This window comes from Empidonax traillii, unplaced genomic scaffold (genome assembly GCF_003031625.1).
Source record: "Empidonax traillii isolate 1590-97213 ecotype Southwest subspecies unplaced genomic scaffold, ASM303162v1 scaffold486:size464155, whole genome shotgun sequence".
Classification (NCBI taxonomy): domain Eukaryota; kingdom Metazoa; phylum Chordata; class Aves; order Passeriformes; family Tyrannidae; genus Empidonax; species Empidonax traillii.
The window spans coordinates 86269-109053 of record NW_020955679.1 but is presented as its reverse complement, the minus strand read 5'-3'; the positions used below and the strand labels follow the sequence as shown (position 1 = coordinate 109053).

The following is a 22785-nucleotide window of genomic DNA, read 5'->3' as shown; positions in this document are numbered from 1 at the left end:
ATTGCAAATTTTCCTGCAGTCAAACACTCTCGCACTTGTAAATAACCTTTACTGATAACAGACCTTCAACAGAATCAATATGAGTGCCATTGTTGAGAACGATGGGGTGAAACCAGATTTTTTTTTCCCCCGCGTAATAACTTACATCTGGTGAAAATATCAATACAACTGAGGATGAACATTATATTCAGTCTAAAAATTGAAGCACATTTTTCATTTTGTTAGTGGCAACAGAAATAATGCAATAAAATAAGATAGATTTTCTTAAACATTAAGGCACTGTTTGATAACTTTTGGCAGAGGATAATATTACTTTATGATTGATGTTTTGGAAGGCAAAGTAAGAGCAGTTCTGTTCATATTCCTGAAGTTGTGTGTCTCAGTAATCAATAGACTCTCCCTGATGTTTTCCTGTAAGGTTGAGCTCAAACATTTAATGTTAAATTTTTATCTTAGTATTTAAATGCCTTCAGGGTGAAGTGTGGAACTGTCAGAAGAGGCAGCAAGTTGTCTCATGGGAAAGCCTGCTCAGGGCCAAGAACCTTCACATTGGCTTGGAAACCGTGTGTCTTCACTAAAAACAATATGATGGTGTAATAAGTGTCTGATTGTTTACAGACTAGCAGAATATTTGCTCTGAAAAGTGATTGTATAAAATTAAACTTTGTTACTCAGTAGATGAGTTTTGTGTGTGAGTCACACCTGCCTGTTCTGGTGATAATTTTTTTATCTACTTATGATTGCTATTAGTCCTGCTGAGTGAAGACAGCTGAGAGAGCAAACTGAGTGTCACCCACAGGTGCATTTCTTATGTTCCACTGACTTACACCTGCAAAACCCAGTTGTAAGCTATTGGGCCATACATTTTTAAAATGAGAACAGAATCTGAAGGTAGCAGGAGTTTTACTTCCTTATGTAACCAGAGGCATGTCCTGGAAAGAGCTTGTCTTTACAAGACTCAGCCAAGATTGCAGAATGAATAGTTTAACATATGACTTGTCCACTGAGTTTGTTTAAAATGCAAGTCGAAAAAAGGCATTGCTGGTTTTATACTACTACTTTAATTGTGCAGCACATTATTAGAAAGTCTGTTTATTTTCCTAATGCCTTTCATATGATTAAATTTGTGTAATTGGGTACTTCAGTTTGTTCTTTGCCAGTTAATATTGAATTCACTAGATTTGCTATTGAACAACTACTGTCCTTCCACTTGCACCACTATTTTCGGGTATATATGGACATAAAAGCATGGTTATATTACTGAACCGGCATGCTTTACCTTTGAAGTAAAAATGGTAGAATTTAATAGTGTATTCTTGTTCCTTTATTCTCTTATATAGCCACTTGGTTTGTCTTCCAGTCTTCCACTAGTTTTAAAAGCAGCTGCAGAGCAAACTGAAAGGTGTTTCTTACCTTATGCTGTCATGAACAGTGACCACCAGTGACTGATCAGTTCTATGAACAACATGCTTTAGAGTTTCTCATGTGTTCTTCACTGAAAATAAATTTAAAAAAAAAAACAAACAATCCTTTTGCTTTCTCATAAATTTTGTTGAGCAAATAGGAATAGAGATTAATGGAGAGAACAAAAGTGGAAGAAGTGATAAAAGGGATGTATGTAAGAAAAAAGTAAGCCAATATTAGCCAACTGCAGATTCCCAGAAGAGCAGAGGTACTGTGGGACAATGGATTCATCAGGTAGGAATGCATGGAAGGAGTATGGTTCAAGAAATGCAATGTCCTTTGAAGATGTATATAAACTAGAGGCGAGTGGGGGATATAAATTCCATCTGTGAACTACAAGTGGGATTAGGAAGCAGAACTTTCAGTTCACTTCAGACAGTTTGATTTTATTGATATTTGAAATTTCTAGATCCTTCATTAATTTGACTAATTTGTTTTGACTTTTCTTTGCATAAGCTCTTATTTATTTGTGTTATTTTCACAAGGTAGATTTCATCTATTTGTAAACAATATAACTTTACAAAATTGTCATCATGTTTAAATGACAATTTGCACATTTTTGAAGGGAAAATTTACAGAAAAAGAACATAAGAGATTTGTGGTTCGTGTGCAGAAGCAGTTACTGTTTCGAAAATATTATTTTAAAATTTAAATTTAAAATTTAAATTTAAAATTTAAAATAAGATTTTCCTTTTAAAATCTATAAAAGCTTTGGCACTATCTGTTAATGTATGAGGCTCAGAACTTTATGAATGGAAATATAAGTAATTATTTGTTTTCCCTTAAAAATACAGTGTCCTCAATTAATAGAAATTGTACCCTTCTTGTAGTGCACAGAGCTGTGCTGATTTACACCAAGCTGTACAGAACTTCCCTAAGGGAAGTTTGTTAAATTAAATGATCATTTTAATGGACCACACAGAAGGTATAAGACAAAAGTGAAAATGCCTTGAGTATAAAGTTCTGAATGTTACAATTGGTGACAGAAGGCCTATCAATGAGAGAGTAATCCTATAAAAATACAGAAAGATCAGATTGCTTGTCGAATTAGAATTGCTTTAATATGGATGCATGCAAAGGGATAGCAAAGGAGCTGGAAACTTTCCATCTGCTTTGTATACAAAGTGATTAGATTCTGATCACTTAGTCCAAGAGGATAGAAATGATGCACAATTCTGCCAGGATGAGACATGCAAATTGGATCAATTAGGCTTTGAGAGTGCTCAGACAATCTGGTAGAGAAGTTTACATGCTGTGTCAAGTGAAACTTAGCAAAGATCAGTCTTGAATGCTGGGGGCAAGCATTATAGTGACTTAAACGCTAATCTGCAAGAGTAATTCATTGTTTTCAGATTTAGCTATAAAATGGATCAGATACTATAATATAACAATCAGATACTATAATAAAAAATCCCTTAAGGAGGTGTTTGATGGTGTATGCACAAGAAGTATGACAGACAAATTAGTAACAGTCATTTGAGTTGAAACATTTGAAGTAGATGAAAGTAAATTCAGATGATTAATCTTGTTTGCAGCTAACGGAATGCACAATACTAACAACCCCTGTACCTTGTTGTTCACCACAGTGCTTCAGAAAAGGGAGTGTTCTCATAAGGAACTCACTGTATGCACTATTTTTACTGAACTAGAGCTTACTCAGAATGGGAACAAATGAACATGAAAATGAATTTTAGATAAGAGTGCTCTAATTTAATTGGGGACCACTTAAGAGTTTGAATTATGTACCCTTTTCAATGTCTTTTTTAGTGTCAAAAGGACGTGTTATTTCCAATAATCAGAGGCGTCTTTATGTAAATTGAAAAATTTCAATATATGTGAAGTACTGGAACCTTCAGAAATGAGTTTCTGAAGGAAGACTTTGAAATTTTCAGTAGAATCCAGATAACCTTCAGAATTAGAAACAGGTTTGCACAATTTGAATTTTAATGTAGATTTAGCAAGTATTCACGACCAATGTAAAATAACACCTGCCATTTCACTATTTTCTCATAATTTGTTTACAATTGCACCTAAATTGACTGTATTTCCAGTATTTAATGACAGTGAGTAAGAAACACAGGAAGACTATGTAAAAGTGAAAACACGGAGAAAAGATGAAAACATCTTGAGTTGACATCAGCATTGTACATGGCAAATCTCCCATCCATGTTGTTTTGTTTGTTTTTTGTTTGTTTGTTTTTTTTAAAGAGCGAATTTCAATCTTAACTCATAAATATCTTCTCACATAATTTGAAATGTCAAAATATGATTTAAAGAAACAAAGTGTAATGACTGCCTAGGAATTTGATGAGATTGTCTTGGTTATAAACTCATTGTAAACACCAACATAGAAAACGGCACTAAGAGAGCATTGCCCCTTCGATAAAGCTGGTAAAATCCTTCTAAGCTGGAAGGCCTTACAATTAACCTAGTATTGTTCATGGGGTTTTTATGGGTTTGAAATACTAACGCATTATCCTCCCCTTCAAAATTTTCTGAAAACCAGCACAAAACATGGGCATTAAAAGCATTTATTTCCCAGCCTTTAATCCCATGGAGTTAAAATGCCTATCAAAATATGAATCAGTGTCTTGAGATCAGCCTGGTTATATCTGAAAGCCCTGGCCGACCTGCAAGTTCAAATGGTTAAAAACAGTTAAGGAGAAATCAAACCTTTTAAATATTTTACAGTATTTATTCAAAAGGATCTTTTTAAATGATCTGAACAGTTTAAAGTAGACTTTCATGTGTCCATATTTACTGTGCATACTCTGCTTCAGCTTGTTCTGAATACTGAATAGCTACAGTGTGAATGTATATAACAGAATCACTTAATTTTTCAGTGTTGCTTCTTACAATTAGTCTATGTGATGCACATGTTCATTAAAGCAACCTTCCTCTTTGAACAGGGGTTAAGGCTGTATTTTAGAAAGGTACTTAGGCATATATTTAGTACCAGCTTTCATGCCTATTAAGTGATGTACATGGATAAAGATGATGTCCTAAGTTACAAAAATTCTGAAACAGAGATTTAGTTTTATGTAGCACAGAGTTAAATTTCTCTTGGTTTTGAAGTGAAGTTTGAAAACTGGGCTGTAAATTAACTAGCCGGTATGTATGGATGGATGCATTTGTGAAACACTTTTGGGTAAAAATCAATGTGACAAACTATCTTGAGAGAAACACATAATAGTAAGGGGAAAAAAGAAAAAAAGAAAAAAGAAATTGTCCTATAGCCTACTGAAAAAAGATCATCTTATTTGTCATTCACTGTTTTATCTTTACTGAACTGCAGTGTTAGAATTTGGTCATAGTAGTTAATAGGAAGCACTACAGAAATGTTAGGGTGTTTAATCAAGACAGACTGAAAAAAGAGATTCTAAATGAAATGTAAACACAGTAACAACAGTAACTTGTATTTTAAGATAATAGGTTAACCAAGGGATTCTTCTGCTCTTTTTTTAAGAGAAATAATTTTAAGGCACAAGGTAAGTGTCCACAGGAAGATATCTAATACTCCACTTTGTTTGGTTGTGCTGTATTTCATGTTGTATTGTCATACTAGCAATGAAACTGTAATGCTTTACTATAGATATTCATTGCTGACCTTTTCATATGAAATAATTTACTCATATTAAAATGTTACAGTAAAATTTTGTGTTCAAATTATCTGTTCTCGACTTATTTTCTTGACCCACTGTCAGCTCTAGAGAAGTTGTGACTTTCTTCCCAACATGCTTTCCAAGGTACTGACTATGTCTGATGTGGGCATGTATCAAAATCTTAATATTGCACTTGAAGTCTAGAAGTAATCTCATTGATATTAGTGGTGAAGACTTATGAGATTAAATTTGTGGAAACGCTTTGGGAAATATCTGGGTGGTATGAAATATTTTATAACATATAACCAGTTTGTCCATATGAAGAATTGCCAATTTCAAATTGACTTTATATCTTTCGGGAAAGTCATCACCAAGTAATGCATTATGCCAAATATATAAAACATTATAAAGAAAGGCAATAGGAATTTATTTTTTTAAGAAGCAAAACACAGTAATAAACACCCTATACTGACATCTGTATTATCATTTTTGTTAAAGGTTAAGATTTAGACCTGCATGGGAATTTTGCTTTGTTTGACCAGTTTAGTAAATATTAATTACCTGTTTTCAGGACATGATAGGTTAGTGAGGATGTGGACCCAGATAATTAAATTTTTAATGTATTTTAAGTCTCCCATCACTAAAATTATCAGATCATACTCTCTTCTGTAATTCAGTACTTTATAGGCTTCTACAGGCACAATTAGCAATTACTTAAATGGTTTTGCAGTTACGTATTTTACCATTGCCTTCTAGTCTGTCAGGTTTCCAGCACTACAAACACACAAGGTAAGATTATGAGTGCATCTTTAGTAGCATTAAACTTTCAAAAGCAAATTAAATGTGAGGAATTGATACAACATAAAACCAGAAAGAAAAGAAAAAAAACTCTACACCCTCTGGGGTGTCTATTCCTTGGTACTAATGTTCTTTGGAAGCAGGTTCCTATGAGAAAAATCATTATCACCCAAGCAATGCTGCAAGCTATTTTAGATAGTTGAAGCAGAAAGAGGATAATCACTCTAAACTATAGATCAGTAGTTTGGCAAAGATGAGACAATATTGGAGGTATAATTTCCCTCTAAAATAAATGCATTCAGTATAAGTACATGTCATTTTTGTTTGTAGATTTGGTATTACTGATATGGTAGTCAAACAAGAAGTGTATGTGATTATTTTTCCTGCTCAGTGCTGTCACGGATAATTCATTAGATTAGAGAGTTAGAGATAAAAAAATAGATCCTCTAATATGTTCCCTTTTTCCATGGTTGAAATCCTAGGCCCAAATTATTATGGCCAAGTAGAAAAAGCTATAGAGAAGAAACAACTTTCCAATCACCATATTGGTTGTCTAATTTCTTATTTCTATTTTCAAGATAAGATAAAAAAGCAAAAGCATTAATCTTACATTATTGAAGGTAGATAAATTCTGTTACTGCCTTTCTTGTTTCATCTCCACCCTTTCACTTCCTTCTCTGCCATAAAGGAAAGTACATTCATACGTTGTCTGATCATAGACAAACCAACAAATAAATAAATAAATAGTACTGAAATAATAATTAATAGAAGTATGCACAGTGGTAAGAGAAAGTGTATTACTGTAAATATATATAATCGTGCACATGTGTTCCGTTCAAGAAAAATGTATGCTCAAGAAACAGTTCTTTATGTGTATCAATATTGAGCAAGCAGAGATTGTTTCATGTGTAGCGGGGAAGAAATTTGAGAGAAAGAATAAGTGAAGTTTCTTGAAGGTTCTGTTTCTGCAAGCTGCTACACATATATAAACTTTTCAAGTCCATGGACATCTGCTAGCCCAGAGATATTCTTCTATGAAGTATGCTAGGGTCTTCGGTATTTTTTTGCCATGCTGCATTCTTCAAGTCTGAATGCTTGTATAGAAGCCATATGTGGGGAATGCAGGGAGAAAGCATCCTCACACAGTTTTATTACACTGCTGAAATAGAGTGTAGTGACTTTAAGAGAATTTTGTCTTACAGCTTCAGTGATTCTTGGCAACAAAATAAATCAAATCACTGGACCAGTAAATACATTGGTTTAGTATACAGCGGCAAGTTGCATGGTGAGTTATGAATAGATACAGATCATGTGAAAATACTGTTGATATGTATGGAAGGGAACTTAGTCCCTTTCCTGGAGAATAAGTAAGACCCAAAATAAACAGGAATTTGTAAATAGAATTTCACTCCAGTGCTATTTTCACACGATTTAATTGTTTTAGGCACTTGTATAAATGAGGTTTGAGTCATTGGTTTCTTTAATCAAAAATTAAATCTATCAGATAAAAACAGAAGCAGTTTTTCTGCTTCTGTAAGTCAGATAGCAAATCCACTACTCAGTGACTTGGTTTGTCAGTGATGCAGTTTTGTTACTGAGGTGCTTAGAATGAGTACTCCAAGGCATAAATACTGATAGAATAAGAATGGTATGGAAAAAAACAGAACAGGTCTATAAAGATTCCAGTATGCATATTGTTTACAAACACTGTGGTCTGTTTCCCCATTCTAAGAAGCTGATTTGTGAAAAGCTTGAAGCCTGAGTGTGAGGGAAAAGTAGGCCTCTTTTTTCAGTTCCTGTAATGACTGTGTTATGTTGCCTGTAGGCTCTTGGTGGTGCTACAATACAGTATTGTTGTCCCCCCACCCCCAATAAATTCTATGCAATTAGTACATGATGATGCACAGTATACAGATGGTTTTTACCTCCCAGAGCTGCCAAACTGTCTTTTTAAGAGTCTGAATGACAAATAGTCATTTTGGAGAGTGACATGTCATGATGATGGCCCATTAAAACTCCTCAAGAATACTCAGCCCTCTACATATGCCCACTCAGCTCCATCTACAGCAGCAGCTGCTTCTGAGTTCCTCCTGTAGCTGCACTGAACTTAATGGGCTGGCTGCACAATTCCCTGTCGCCACAGGGCATTTTGAGTTCTTATTAAAACGGAAGAGGGGGGAGAAGGCACAGATTTGTGAGTACAGCATCTGCAGAGATCGGAAAAGAAGAGGACAGACTAAGGAACAATGTGTGTGTGTGTGTGTGTGTGTGTGATTGCATGCAGCTGTATGTATACATACATGGACTTAAATGTATACATATATACAAGCACTGTTTATATAAAGAGCCACAGTATATAAGTATGCACAGGGAGAGAGAACACTATAGGCACAATTGAGTATTATTAAGGGGAAAAAAATCATAAAAATTTGACATAGTTGCTCTTATCACATCAAGTTTCCAGTATTTCCTATTAATTATTCAACTCACTAGCCTTTAGATGACAGTATCTGTTATTCCTAGAGGAACTTTTCATCTGAACTTTGTCTTTGACTTAGAAGCCTTGAGGACTTACTTAGATACTAACTGACATGTTATGAAGTGGAAGTTTTAGAATTTTAGTACTTCTATTTTGAATTTTTGTTTGAACAATAACCATCAAGGAAATAAAGAAGTTTCACCATTCTCTTTCCTGTTTAACCCCCTTTTTTGAAAGGTTGGCAAAATTAAATACTCACTTCATGTGGCTGAGGTAATAAGGTTATTATTCTCCTGGAGCACTGATCTGTCAGAGCTGCATAACTAAAGCATAAGGTACAAAGTATGAGGGCTTTCACTAAACTCTTCCACCAATATATCTGAACATTTTACTGGGGAAACAACATGGAGGAAGGAGAGAAGAGTAAAACCTTACTGCTTATTCCAAGTTTGATGACAGGAGACAGTAAGTATGAGTAAATTAATAGAAATTCTTACTATTTCAATTTTTTAGAATGCATGAAACATGCATTCTATAACATAAAAAAAAATTCAAAAACTACATTAACAGGGGAAATACGGATTTTTCTCTTTTTTAAAGAAAGATGCCTAGCTTATTTGAAGAAAACTGATAGTTATGCTACTCCTTCTGCCTCTGAATCATGTTTGTTATGTTTGCTTCTCTGGTTCCAGGACTGTAAAATCAATGACAATTTAAATTGTACCCTCCTCCCAGGCCCCCCACCCCCTCCAGAGTAGGCCTTTTTCTTCTTGTACACTTGGAATAGTATTACACAGCCTTGGTAAAATGACACCTGACCAGATTCAGGTTATCAACTCTTTTAATTCCTGTTGCATTAAGCGGAGTATGAAAAGAAGATGCTGATAAAGTTATACAGTGTTACTCTTAAATACTGTTCTCTCCTAACACCCATTAGTCACTTGAGATCAGCTCCACATACTACTACAATATTTTCTTTCATTTATATTTTTTTTCCTTGCTGTTTCCTCCTGTCTCAACTTGTCATTCTTCTTACCTGTCATTCTTCTTACCTGCCTCCTTTTCTCTTCCTATTTCCCCATTTCCATATTAATTAGAGGTTCTTCATCAGTCAGCTTCCCATTCCAGTTCTCTCCTGGTCCTTCAGACTTGTCTGTGTTCCCATTCACTTTCATTTTTTATTTGTGGATATTTTTACCTTTTTTTTTTTTTTTTTAAACTTGTTTTCCTGATGATCATTCTTACTTATTTTCTCTGTTATCCTGTTCTTTCTTAATCATGCATCTGCGTGAATACCTTGATTGTAGATGGAGCTTTGTTCTCACTGGCTTTATATACTGTTGAATATGAAGGTCTTGTAGGTCAAATTTTACCAAATGTCATACAATTTGCCTGCAGGAGGACTGTTGAGGATAAGTTGTGAGATGACACAACTGGTATACTCCCAAAAGGATATGCCTTGCTTTTACCTTGAATGTGAAATGTGCTCATTTGATAGGTAATTATGCCATTGCATTTGGGGGTGATCCTGGGCATATATGTATTTATGGCTTGTGGTCATTCATGGGGGTCTACTATTACCTGTAGAAAGACAAGAGATGAGTTCAGGCAGCCTGTAAGGTCAGTGCTGGATATGAAGAGATCTCGGGAATATCTTGGACTCTCAGTTGTTTCAGAAGCTTTTAAGCTTTTGGTCAGCTCTAAGCACTCTGGATACTATTTTGGGTATTTTAAATCAACACAGAAGTCTTGTCTGGGCTGACTGGGTTTTTAGTAAGCCTGTCACCCACTGCTTGTGTTGGATAAATATAATGTGGTTATACTGTGGTCTACAGCATGAGACCTTGTTGTATTCCCACATGACTATCTCTGCACTTGCCTGACAAAGAGAAAGTCTGGAGGCAACAAAACAGTGCATGAAATTGCTAGTACGTCAGTGTGGCAAATTGTGCCACTGTGACACAGATGTCTGTGCTGCTTCCCTACTATACTGACAACACTGCTGAGACTGTGGAAACTGTGGCAGCATTACAAGCATATTCCTTCTTTTCAAACTCTAATTAAACATGCTGAGGTTTTGGGTATAACCATTTATATTGACTGGATCTCTTGTCCTCACTGTTATCTGTTTCGCTGAAAGCACAGAATGTAGACCAGCATATTTCTTTTTAAGCCTAGGCCTGTACTATAGTTTTACATAAATTAATACAACGAAAAGCAAACAAAAGCCCTCTAGGAGCTCCTTTATCACTTTCTCAACATTTCTTGGAAAATAGACTTTTATAAGAAAATCATTACCTGCTGAATAATGCTTTCATTGGTGCCTGGGTATGAAGACAATTATATGAATCACAAGACTTTACTGACATCAGTAAGATGTTGCGGAATCTGTTTCTTTCCCACATGACCTTTGTACTGAGACTGAAAAAGAAATCTAAAAAGATATCTTAAGCTGTTGATATTGAAATACGATTTCGGTTTACAAGAGTGAGAGTTTCACAGCTCCCTCTGAAATTAACAATCATATTAATAACTAATGTGTTCGTAAAGCCCTTAGATACTGCTGAAATGTGGTATGTGTGCACACTGGATTTTGCTTAAATGTTACCTCCACTGTCCATGCTGAATTTTAAATATTAGTTATTATTTGCATTGAAATTGTTCCAAATCACAACATTGAACCCTCAGTTATCCTGATGGTTGACAAACATAATGGTATACTTTAAACAGCCAACCAACCAACCCTGTAAATATCTAGTACTTTATGAGTCATCACAAATCAAAATACATACTAACAGTGTTAGTAATCTGAGAGGAAAGGGGATTTCAAAACTTTTTTTGTCCAACCACAGTAAATACGGAATCCAAGAACAGAGGAAGTGATGAATCCTAGAACAGAAATTTTAAGAACCTGACTGTTTTAATGACCAAAATTTGACATAAATGGCCAAACTACATTTTTGTTTCAAATCACCAGTTTTCTTTCATCTTCTGGAAGTTACATGTTAAATCTTTATAAAACCTTCTTAAGTTTTCCCAGAAAATGGGAAGGGGAGGAGGGTGCATGAATACAAGAGTGTCTTTCTCCCACAATCAATTCTTGGTTGTTTTGTGATAGTAAATTGTTGTTATAAAATTGACAAGAAAATTGCTCCTGGCTTGGTGCTCTTTTTTCTTTTTTCTTTGTTTGTTTGTTTGTTTGTTTGGGATTTTGTTTGTTTGTTTGTTTTTGTTGTTTTACTTCCCAATGCTGACTTGCTTTTAGTGAGAAGGCAGGAATAAAACTGCGTATCACGAATAACTATAGATGCCTGCACAGGCATGAAGAGGCATTTTTCATCCCTCTCCTCCCTTTCTAGTTACTTTCGTGATGAGGAAGGAAGAGGTGCATGCAAGGTAACTACTCCTTGAGAAAACTTTTCAGTTCTGCAAAGGAGTGCATATTTCCTAAGGGAGCTATGAATCTAGGTTTTATTGAAGCATCTAATGTTTACCCTGTCCATCTCTTTCTCTCTGTTACCTCTGTGATCCTGCTGGTGTCAAAAACCCATCAGCTCCTCATGTTTTCAATTTCATTTTCTTCTTCACCAAGAATCTATAAACTCTGCAGTTAACCATGCTGGCAGGGGGAGGAACAACTGGAAAGATAGATCTTTGGGAAAGGAAAAGCAAAGAGAGGCATCTGAACATTACACCTGCTTTAAAGGAGCCTGAACTGAAAATCAGAAAAACAGCAAATCTTTCATTTAGACAGCAAATAGATCAATGGTAGCCAGATAAACTACTTTTAATACTCTAAATACTTTTAATAATGCAGTGCAGTATCCCTGCTTACTGATAAAAATGAATGTCCTTCTTTATTGGAAATACTACATTAGCATAATTTAATAAGTGATACAAAGTGATGTCATCTTTGGTTCTACAGATTTTAACATACAAATAAACAATATCCATAAATGATTGACTATTAAGAATTTAGAAGGAAATGTTTTGTTTAGGTTTCCTGAGAATAATGGTCACCCTAAAGGTCAACATAAACATAAATACATTAAGGTACACCCTATACTAAGCTATATTGCTGCAAGGCCAAAAAAATGTGAGAACAAAATTTGGTTTATTAAAAGAACTAGGGTAATAATGTCTTTGCTGTTAGAAGGAAGCTAACTGCTTCCTTCTGTCATGCATATCCAAACAAGAACTTCAGAAAACTGAGGAATTTTAGGAGTTGGGCCTAAGATTAATTGACCTCTTTTTTTGAGTTCAGAGACAATATAGGGCATTTAATAAATTATCTTCTAAAAAACAACAAAAAAAGGTGCACTTCTTATACTCATTGTTCCTCTCTGCCTCCACAAGGGTTGTGTGGCTTTTCTTGTAAGATCTGTTCACTTTCTGCTAACTTTCCCAGCACATCAAAAGTTACCGTCCTGTTAAAAGATACATCATCTCTCGGTAGAGAATTGCTGTTTCCCTTTCCTGTTCTCATGTACTCCCTCTTGTACATGATGTAATGCAGGGAACACCCAAATTCAGAACTTGTAAAATCTTTGTGTTAAATGTATGTGGAATATAACAAAGAACCAGTAGGATCAGTGTATAATAATTGGATCATGAATCTTACACTATAAATAAGGTTACTTGATAGCCAAAGCAAACTGGAGAATTACAATCATAGATGTTGTGTGGAGGTGGCAATGGATGAAATGAATTGGAAACTGTCTCTATCATTCCTCTTTCTGAAAACAGGGAGTTTTATTTACAGTATCTACTGCAAACTGACTCTGAAAGAAAAACTGTCTGGAAGGATCCAGGATGGGATCAGATGAGATTTAGCCAATGAATTCCTTGTTTCTTGAAACAAGAATTTGAAACTGCTTTTGTCCTGATCCTCTCTACTTCAAAAGTCATAGTCCCCAAATGCAGCTACTGACTGAACTTCAGTTCGGCATGCAGTTCCTGCAATTAATATCTCTGTAGAAAGTGGGAGGAGTGATAGACAAGGTAGCAGACAGCACCACCATAGATGCTTTCTGGAATCTTCCTTTAAAGTACAACTGTCCTGGGGACTATCATCATTCTATATAATTGCCATCAAATCAATAACAAGAACAAATAAAAACCCCAGATCTTATTCTTTAATGTATTTTTTCTATTAAAAAAGAGGCACCTACTCCCCACCCCCAAGTAACAACAAAACTAAACAAGAAAATCCAACAATAACAAAAATGTACAAAGTGTTTTCTAAAGCCAACCTCATATGGAAAATAGCACTTCTCACTTCCTAGGATGTTAAGTTAAATAGCTGGAACCACAGGTAGTTTTAAATCACATTAGGTAGTGGCAGAGCTGTAAATATGGTACAGGACATTCGGAAATTTTGTTCATAGTTGCAAATCATTGATGCCTCTACATTACTGACTTTGAAGATCACTGGAAGAATTATATGATGTGAACCTGGAATGCAGGTGCTCTGAAAACTGCACCAAACTTCACATTTTTTTTCAGCTAATATTTTTTGAGGGGCATTGTTCTATTGTATTGTACTTCTAAGTTATATCAGATTTGCTCTAAAATACATACAAAAATGTTGGAAAATCTCTTTGGAGTACTATACACTGAATTGACTGTACTACAGTGCCAAAGATAAACTAAATCTCAAGATACATCACCTTCCTGGGGTTAAGTGGGTAGAGAACGGTGCATTATTAATTTGAGCATGGGCCAGCAGAGTTTTTAAAAGTTTAGTAAAACTAAGTTTTAAGAAAAGATTCAAAGAAGTTTTGCTTTTCCAGAGCCTTAACCTTGGAATAACAAAGGTCCTCGCTAATCACTTTACTAATCCATACGGTAGCAGTTTTCTTACCAAGGTATCATTCAAACAAAAAAAAAATGGCCTCTGTTCAGCATTTCCCTCCAGGTCACCAGCCACTGTAGTGTAATCCATGAGGAGATTTATGGACCTCAGAGTGGGACTCCTTACAGAACAATGTGGTGTTAATCAGCAAGACACCAAGGGAGCAAATGGGAAATGCTGAAGCTACAGATTTTTTTTTTTTTTTTTTTCCCTGGGATGTGAAAGCCTTACTCAGTGCATCTTCAAGGATTTACACTTCTGGCCTCTCCCCTGAAGGTCTCTTTTCTTTCTAAAGACTGCTAGTTAGTTGTTCAGGATAGGGGTGGATCTGAATACAAGGTGAAAGGTAGACTGTGCAACCCTGCAGCATGAGACTGCTGTAGTGTGCTCAGCTTCATGCCCATGAGGCAGTGCTATGTTAATCTCAGCAAGTTGAGACAAAGAAGCCTTCCTTTCTCTGCCTAAAGAGATCTACTTGTGTTTCTCTAACCCTCAGAAAACTGTTCTGCCTGATAAACTGCTGGGTGTGCTGGTGTCATCTGCTTTTCTCTCATCCTGCATATCTTTAAGTGTGCCATAAAAGGTAGAATAGCCTTTATGGGGAGAATGTAAGAGTATCGACCACCACAGAAAGATGAGTGCCCTGCCAGGATGTGGCATGTGGAGAAAATTGCATCACTTAAGGCAATCACAAAGGTAGTGAATCTTTGTAACCTGTAACTTCAGTTCTTGAGTAATGTGATGCTCAGCATCCAGTCTAGACTGTAGGATTTTGGCTGTGTAGGGAAACCCACATAGTACTTCTGTGGTACATTGGAGACTTTTGCACATTGAAGTATATCTTAGAGAAAATCAAACACAAGCCAGACAGATTCTTACTTGCACAAGCCACTGCTTCTCTGTAGGGAAGATGGATACTTCCTCCAGTCAAGTTTGAAAGAGCACTGAGGGCCCTAGTGGCCAGATTTGTCAGATTAACAGAGGTATGGTTTGTTCAATAACCCACAGCCATTAGGGCAGAGGAATATGCAGTTCTGTGGAAATCGGAAGGCCTGAATGTGAGATACATTTTACCTTGACCTGCTCACAGTCTCAGCATTGACTATTCCTGAGTGTGCAGAAAAATAGGTTTTTAAATGCTTGAGGAACTCCACTAAAGAAATCTCTGGCTTGTTTAGGTATCTCTGGAGTTAGGAAGTAGGAGTATGAGGATAAGCTGCATTTTTAAAGACTGTAGCTAATCTTAGACACCTTGGTTCTGTTTTTCTGAACCAGTCCAAAGCTCCAGATTCCATTTCTGTCTTAAAAGAGAGAGGGAGAGTACTTTAATTGCATAAATATGAGATACCCAAACAGTGTAAGAGAAATAATGTGTAAGAAATATACATCTTTTTATCCAGCTGAAAAATTCAAAACTGATCAAGAATACTTCCCTGTTGAAATAGGAAAAGGTTTTGCAGCTGTACTAAGGTATGCCTGAGACAGCAATTTTCTGCATGCATTCTGGAAGTGATTGCTATCCTAGTGATACTCCTAATTGAGAGAAAAAAAAATGTTAGTGGGGGAAATTGTGATGATTATGACGGTGAAGTTACCTCCAAATCCAACACTGACATGGAGTTAGGACAAGTACAAAGTAGATATGAGATACAAAGAATCCAAACACTTTTAATATTGTCCTCTGCTATGTACAAATGTTAATCCACTTTTAACAAGCAAGAAGGTACTTTAAATTCTACTGATGTTCTTTTCACTCATATTGTGTCAAATATATCATATGTGTGTGGAACTTTAGGTGATGTGCAGATCAATTATAGTGCTGATACAAGTTTGAGAAGAACGTTAAGAAGTGTTTGAGTCTGTGTTCTGTAAAAGGAAGGTGAAACTCGGTGGATATGAAAGAGCTGGAAAACCTATGACATATTGTTCTGTAAGTTAAAATAGCTTGAGTGATAAGGAAAAAATTTTCTTTCTGCAAATTGATCTTACCATTCTAATGGAAGATATGTTTTGACCTACTAAGGTATATTTTTTATGTGCCTGCTACAAGTAGTCCCAGGGAAACTGCACCTGGCTCTCAATGCTGTGTAATTCAGGCAATGCCAGGAAACCTTGGTATTTCTCATACTCTGCATTTTTTTGAAATTAGATAATGGAAAGCAAGATATGGAAGTGAAGAAGTGAAGTTACTGGCCCATCAGATATCAGTGAGCAATTTATCATTTTGTAGATTCACGGAATATGCTGAATTGGAAGGAGCCCATCCAAATCAGTGAGTCTAACTCCTGGCCCTGCACAGAACCATTCCCAAGAGTCACACCATGTGCCTGAGAGCATTGTCTAAATGCTTCTTGATCTCAGACAGGCTTGGTGCTGTGACCACTTCTCTGGGGAGTCTGTTCCTGTGCTTACCAACCCTCTGGGTGAAAAGTTTTTTCCTGATATCAAGCCTAAACATCCTCCAACTCTTCTTCAGGCCTTTTCCTTGAGTCCTGTCACTGGTCAGAAGAGCAAAAAGAAGAGTACTTGCTCCTCTGCTTCCCCTCATGAGGAATATTTGACATGAGTTACAGCTCAACATAGTAAATACTGAGAAAATCTGTAAACACACAGGAGCAAACACACACTGACATTAAGTTTATAATGACATTTCTTTGAAGTCTCACCCTTCAGTAGGGTAATAAGCTGAAACAAACAACATAGTTAAACTCAGATAGGAATGAAGTGCCAGTTATGATCATATCTATACATGTGTGTGGCTATATAATACTCTGGCACGATAAGGTTGTAAGGAAATGAAATTGTTTGCAGGGAAGAATGAAATTTTCTTGCTTAAAGAGCAAACTGACAGGTTCTAATGGTCCCTCACATGCTGTGCATGGTAAACATTCAGCTTATCTTTCCAAGAGCAATGAAATTTCATGTTCTACTGCTCAACGTAAGAATTATTTTTACATATCTCCATACCACTGAACCTCTTGTAAGTTAATCTCATCTCTCATCAATTTTTCACCAGCTTCACTCTGATGTTGATAAAGGAGATGGTTCCATCAAATACATCTTGTCAGGCGAAGGGGCAAGTTCCATTTTCATTATTGATGAGAACACGGGGGATATTCATGCTACAAAGAGGCTGGATCGAGAAGAGCAGGCCTACTACACACTCCGAGCACAAGCACTAGATAGGCTGACTAATAAACCTGTGGAACCAGAATCTGAGTTCGTCATTAAGATTCAGGACATCAATGACAATGAACCAAAATTTCTGGATGGCCCCTACACTGCCGGAGTTCCTGAGATGTCTCCTGTGGGTAAGTGCAAAATACACTGTTGGTGTTGTGGGAAATTTGTTCCTATTGCCTTTTTAAAAGTTTCATTATTTTTTACTGTATCGCACTCAGCTACTTAATTATCTATGAGGCACCTGCAACAGTTAGATATTTCAAGACTTAACTGGAAATAACATGCTAGATTAAGTATTTACCCTTTCAAAAATGTTGTGAAACTCAAATTGCTATGTAAGGATTCAGATAACCGTTTTATGGTGTCTTTCTCATTCCAGTGCCCTGAGGCTTTGTTTTATAATTCCCATTAACAGTAATATGTTTCACACCTATGTTATGGTACTCAGAGGTGATAATATATAATTTTGTTCCGATAAGGTCTGTTCATAAGAAACTCTTCAAATTCCTGCTAGTGCATAGCATGACTTTTTTGGTAAGTGTTGCATATATCAGTAATAGCTTAGTGGATATTTTTTTCTAATACTAAAATCCCATTTTCTGGGAAATATATGCAAGCAGCAGGTACTGGGGTACAACTTGAGATAGTTTCAAAGTTCCAGTGGAATCAGAGAAGAATGGGTTTTAGAGGCTTCCATCTCTCTGTTGGAAAATGAGAAATGCTGATTTTTCCTGAGTTTGAATTAGGGAAGAATTTCAACATCAAATCCACTATCTCTTCATTTCAAAGAGACCAAATTCTCATGGGTTGTCAGGTGCCACTGTTCCTTTGAAAGCTGACTCTTTCAAACCAGATTAAGGCTTAGCCTAGAGATGTTTTGGTAAATTGTACCTTAACATGAAATTATAAATGCAAGCATGAAGGGAAAAAAAAAAAAAAGCAGAACTTAATCCTAAAATTCACTGGAAGTACGTACATGGGAAGGCTCACTTTAGCTTAAGGGAGTTATATGGTTATTGAACTGAAGATTTTCTTTGCTTGACTGATTTTAAACCACGTTAAAATTTGATACTTTTACAGTAAGATTGCGCATATAAATTTTGCTGTAGTTTCCTCAATATGATCTCCTGTGTTTTTGAACGTTAAACAGTGCACCTAAATTGGAGCTAGAGAGAGAAAAAGAATATTCCCTACCTCAGCGCCCTGCAGCAACTGGTAGTCAACATTGTTTCTGTATTTGAAACTCATCTTAGGAGTCAATGGGAGATAAGTAAAACACTGCTGATGGGTTTCCTATATAGTTATTCCACTAAGCAGTGAGCATTGACACTATTTCGCATTGACACTTGGTATTTGTTCACTGTCACTCGAACATTGTGTGGATGGCTGATGAGGCAATAGCAGCCTTGGAAGAAAGATTGACATAGACACCACAGCTTCTATGTAGGAACAGGAAGTACATGAAGTCATCATAATTTGCTGAGAACTTTTTATTTCGAAGCTTTGAAAAAACAGAGATAATCAGACAATCTAAGACTGTAAAACCTAAATAGTCAGCATTTCAAAAATATGTTATGTTAAAATATATATTTGGTTTTCTTTGATGAAGTTGCTGTTTTATTTTAGAATTAAATTATGTAAGTAAGATGTTGCATGCAGCAGTTGTTAACTTTTTTTTTTCATTTTTGTCTTATGCCCTGAAAAACAATTATCTCCATATTTCTCTTTTGCATGAGCTACCTCTGTCTTTTCTTGCACTGGCATACTGATTTAGGGACAACTATTACAAATATATGAGATTTACCTACACATACATACAAATCCATGCCTCTACGCCTGCCCATGTTCCATTTGTTCCAAAAATTTATTGGAAATCAATCTGTGAGGAGTGCACTGTGTGCAGTGGAAAACATAAGGACTATTTTTCAAAATGAGCTACTTTTGCATATTTTTTTTGAATCTTTACCTTATAAATGAATAAAAATAATTATCTCCCATATGGACCATGCAACACCAAATATATTTCCAAATTAGCTGAAATGTTCTGCAAAATTATGAACTCTGACTTGTGCCCTCTGTGAGATTTGTGTCAACTAAGAGCGCTTTCATGTTCATTACCTTCCTGAAACTGCACATTTTAAACATCTTCAGGGTTAGTATCACACAACTGCTGAATATTGCATTGTTACAGCATTAAGGATTACCATGAAATGCTTTTGTCGCACTTGTCTTACATAGTTACAGCAATTCATAGTTTATTCATATAACATAATTTTTAATTAATCACCTAGAGCATTCATTAAATATTAAGGAGATACAAAGTATCTCTTTTCTATTTTGTTTAAAATTATATCCATGACAAGGATTTTTATTTGGATATTAAAGGAAATGAAAGAGATCACAGGATTATAAACCCAAATTAACTATAAGGCTAGGAAAACTATAACCTTTAACCTACAGGCTGGTTATGCAAGTATAATGATTCTGTATTTTATTTGACAAATATTTTAGGACATTATCTAAGGCTAATTGAAGTCAATCTTTTCTGTTATTTGAAATGACTTCGGGTCGGGTTCAAATTATATTTGGGTCAGGCCCAATTATATTGATTATCCTGGATAGGGTAAATATCTTGATGGCTTGTAAACCTATTCATAGTAAAAACCCTACAGATATGGCTTATCTGAAAATCATAAGACTTTTTTTTTTTTTTTTGAACTATGTCTCTTACTTAAAAAATACAGCAGTATTAGATTTTAAACAAAAAGATTGCAAATTATAGTTAAAGGAGTGTTTCTGGGATGTTCACCCGAAAAATAGCTGATGTGAGATACTGGTCTGTTTGACTTATAGCCAATGAAAGTGGAGATGAAAATTCTAATACACAACATAGTTTTGGTTTTTTAATATTTTCTTCTCTCCATCCGTATCATCAGCTTTTCTTGTTACCCAGCACAATAAATATGTCTCTCGCCATGTTTACTATCCCTGATTGAGATGGGTAGAAACATTTGAATTTTATAACAAAGAAACAGAAAAGAAAGCAAAAACGTTGTACCATGCTTAAGCCTTTGATACAAGTGTGTAGTGCGTTTGGAGACCTTGCTGCTTGTCTGGAACCAGACTTGATCCTTGTCACAGAGTGAAGGCAACATACAAGGCTCTGGGAGGGAAGGGAGAAGGTGAAGAGGATTCTGTCTCCCTCCCTTCACACTCCTTGAGGGGAAATGCAATGGAGGTGTTGCTGCATCAGCTATGGGTGAGGGCCAGTGGCAGAAGCACAGAAATATCAGATGGTACTGAGCAGAGCCAGACTGGGTTGTTGTATGTAAGGATTAAGCAGGACTTATGGATAGATTTATAGTAAAGGTGTTTAATGTTCCTAGTAGCAGCTGATACCATGTAGAAGTTTGATGCTATTGGTTTGTGTTATATATATTACAGATCATCAATTGATATCAGTTATTACCTTTAATAACTGACTTACTTGAAAGGTCCATTTTTAATCTGTTAATGTGGCTAAAATTCAATCGATAAGGATTTATACTGTTTCAAAATTATGGATCTGTTAAGATGATCTAGTTTTAGAAACCAATTTTTCAAAAAATGATCTTGCCAATGTTAAAATAGAAATCACACTAGCATTTCTCATAAAAAATCATTTTCAAGTTTGATAAAATACACATAAGTTACTAGCAAGCTTTCTGAAAAGCTCTGCAAAGGTTTCTAAAACAATACATTCAGAGATTCAAAAATCTCTTTGAAGAATCTCCAACTCAAAATGAAATTCTGCAGCAAGTTTAGCTTTATCGGATACTATCCCTGGAAAGGTTGATTTCTGCACCGCGTCAGGAATATTTCTTAGCCTGGACTTGGGTAAATTGAAGTACAAATAACATTCTAAGTTCAAGGTTCTCTCTGCAAATATCCTCCCTTCCTTTTGCCCTAATATCAGAATAAATAGGTCACATTCTGAGATTACTGTGATTTTGTAATATCTACCAATATCTATTAGAGGGTAGGTTAAAAATTGTTTTAACATTCTGGAAAATAAAATCAGAAATCTGTGCCAGCCACGTGGAATTCAGTGTGTTACTAGCTAGCATCAAAAAAAAGAAATATGAGAAACACTTCTAAGCAGTACAGATTTTTCCTCAGTATTTGCTACAGTTGCTGAAAAAGTTTATGAAGTTGCTACATGTAGAAGTCTTTTCAATGAACTGATATTCAAGTTTGTATACTTGAATATCAAATATACAAACATACTTGTAGAGAAAAAGGATTTGTAGAGGAATTCATATCTAAGAGGGAAATACACTTTTTAAATAAATAACCTTTATTTATTTTTTCAACCCATGTCAGATACACAAACTGTAAGTAATATTTAAAGTTCTAGTTGTGAAGCTGCAATTTATAATAAGTCACTAATGAGCACATGGGGTAGCATGAGTGTCCTGTCTACACTTGCAATCCAGGGCTCTGAACAATGCTGACATAAATAAGATTTACTGACATATTGGTTTTGTTAGATGTAGTGTTGACATTTGTTGACTGCCCCATGTTACTTGTGATCCTAATCTTGGATGCCTAAATGTCTGTGTTAAAAGGTAAGGCAAATTTTTCAGGAATAAAAGAAGGACAATTTCAGTGCAGGAGAACAAACTCTTCTAAGATGGTATAGATGGAACTATGATTCAACCACCCATTTTTCCTGCAAACTATAGGTTTAATTACTATCCATGAGTAACCCTACAGCTTTCTGGGTCATTTTTTTCAAAGGAAAGTAAATATTTGAATTTGACTTCAATCTATTGCAGAAAGATTAGGACAACTGTGTATTGCAATGATCAGTCTCTGAAAGAATTCCTGTTCTTCAAGAGCAGTCTGCTTTCTTTGGAAAAATCTCTTGAAATCTTCACACACAGATCTTTCTGTGCATTGTGTTTCTTTGGAACTGATTTGCTACACATAAGACTTTTCACATATTTAGAATACCTTCTGTTATCATGCATATTCTTTTTAAAATATATTGTGCAAAAATCTTCCTCTCAGCATGGGACTCTCAGCCTCTTGGAAGCTCGAATTTTATGGTGTGCAATTTGTGAAGAAATAATGACAACAGCAGTTATTTTGTTCCTTGGTTTTTTTTAAGATCTTTCGCCCATTGAGGCTTAAGAGAAGTTGAATAGCACAAAGGGACTAGAAAAATGTCATTGTTTTTTAGTTACTGATTATACTCAAATGGAAATATCTCAGAAAGACTTGGTGTTAGACTTTCTACTTAAAAACCACCCTTTTCTAAAAGATCCATGTGTTTTAGAAGAGAGACAATTAGATTCAGATAATGGCTTTATTCATCTCGTGGAATGTAGAGGGTTTGTTTGCTACATCAATATATTTTTACA

The 22785-nt window shown here is 35.5% G+C and overlaps 1 protein-coding gene across 1 annotated transcript in view; it reads left to right on the top strand.

Moving 5' to 3' along the window:
- Nucleotides 1-22785, top strand: part of CDH7 (cadherin 7) — an 86932-nt gene that overhangs the window by 23170 nt on the left and 40977 nt on the right. The window contains exon 3 of the mRNA XM_027896193.1: nucleotides 17214-17508. Coding sequence (XP_027751994.1) covers nucleotides 17214-17508 — 295 coding nt within the window. The remainder of the gene's footprint in view (nucleotides 1-17213; nucleotides 17509-22785) is intronic.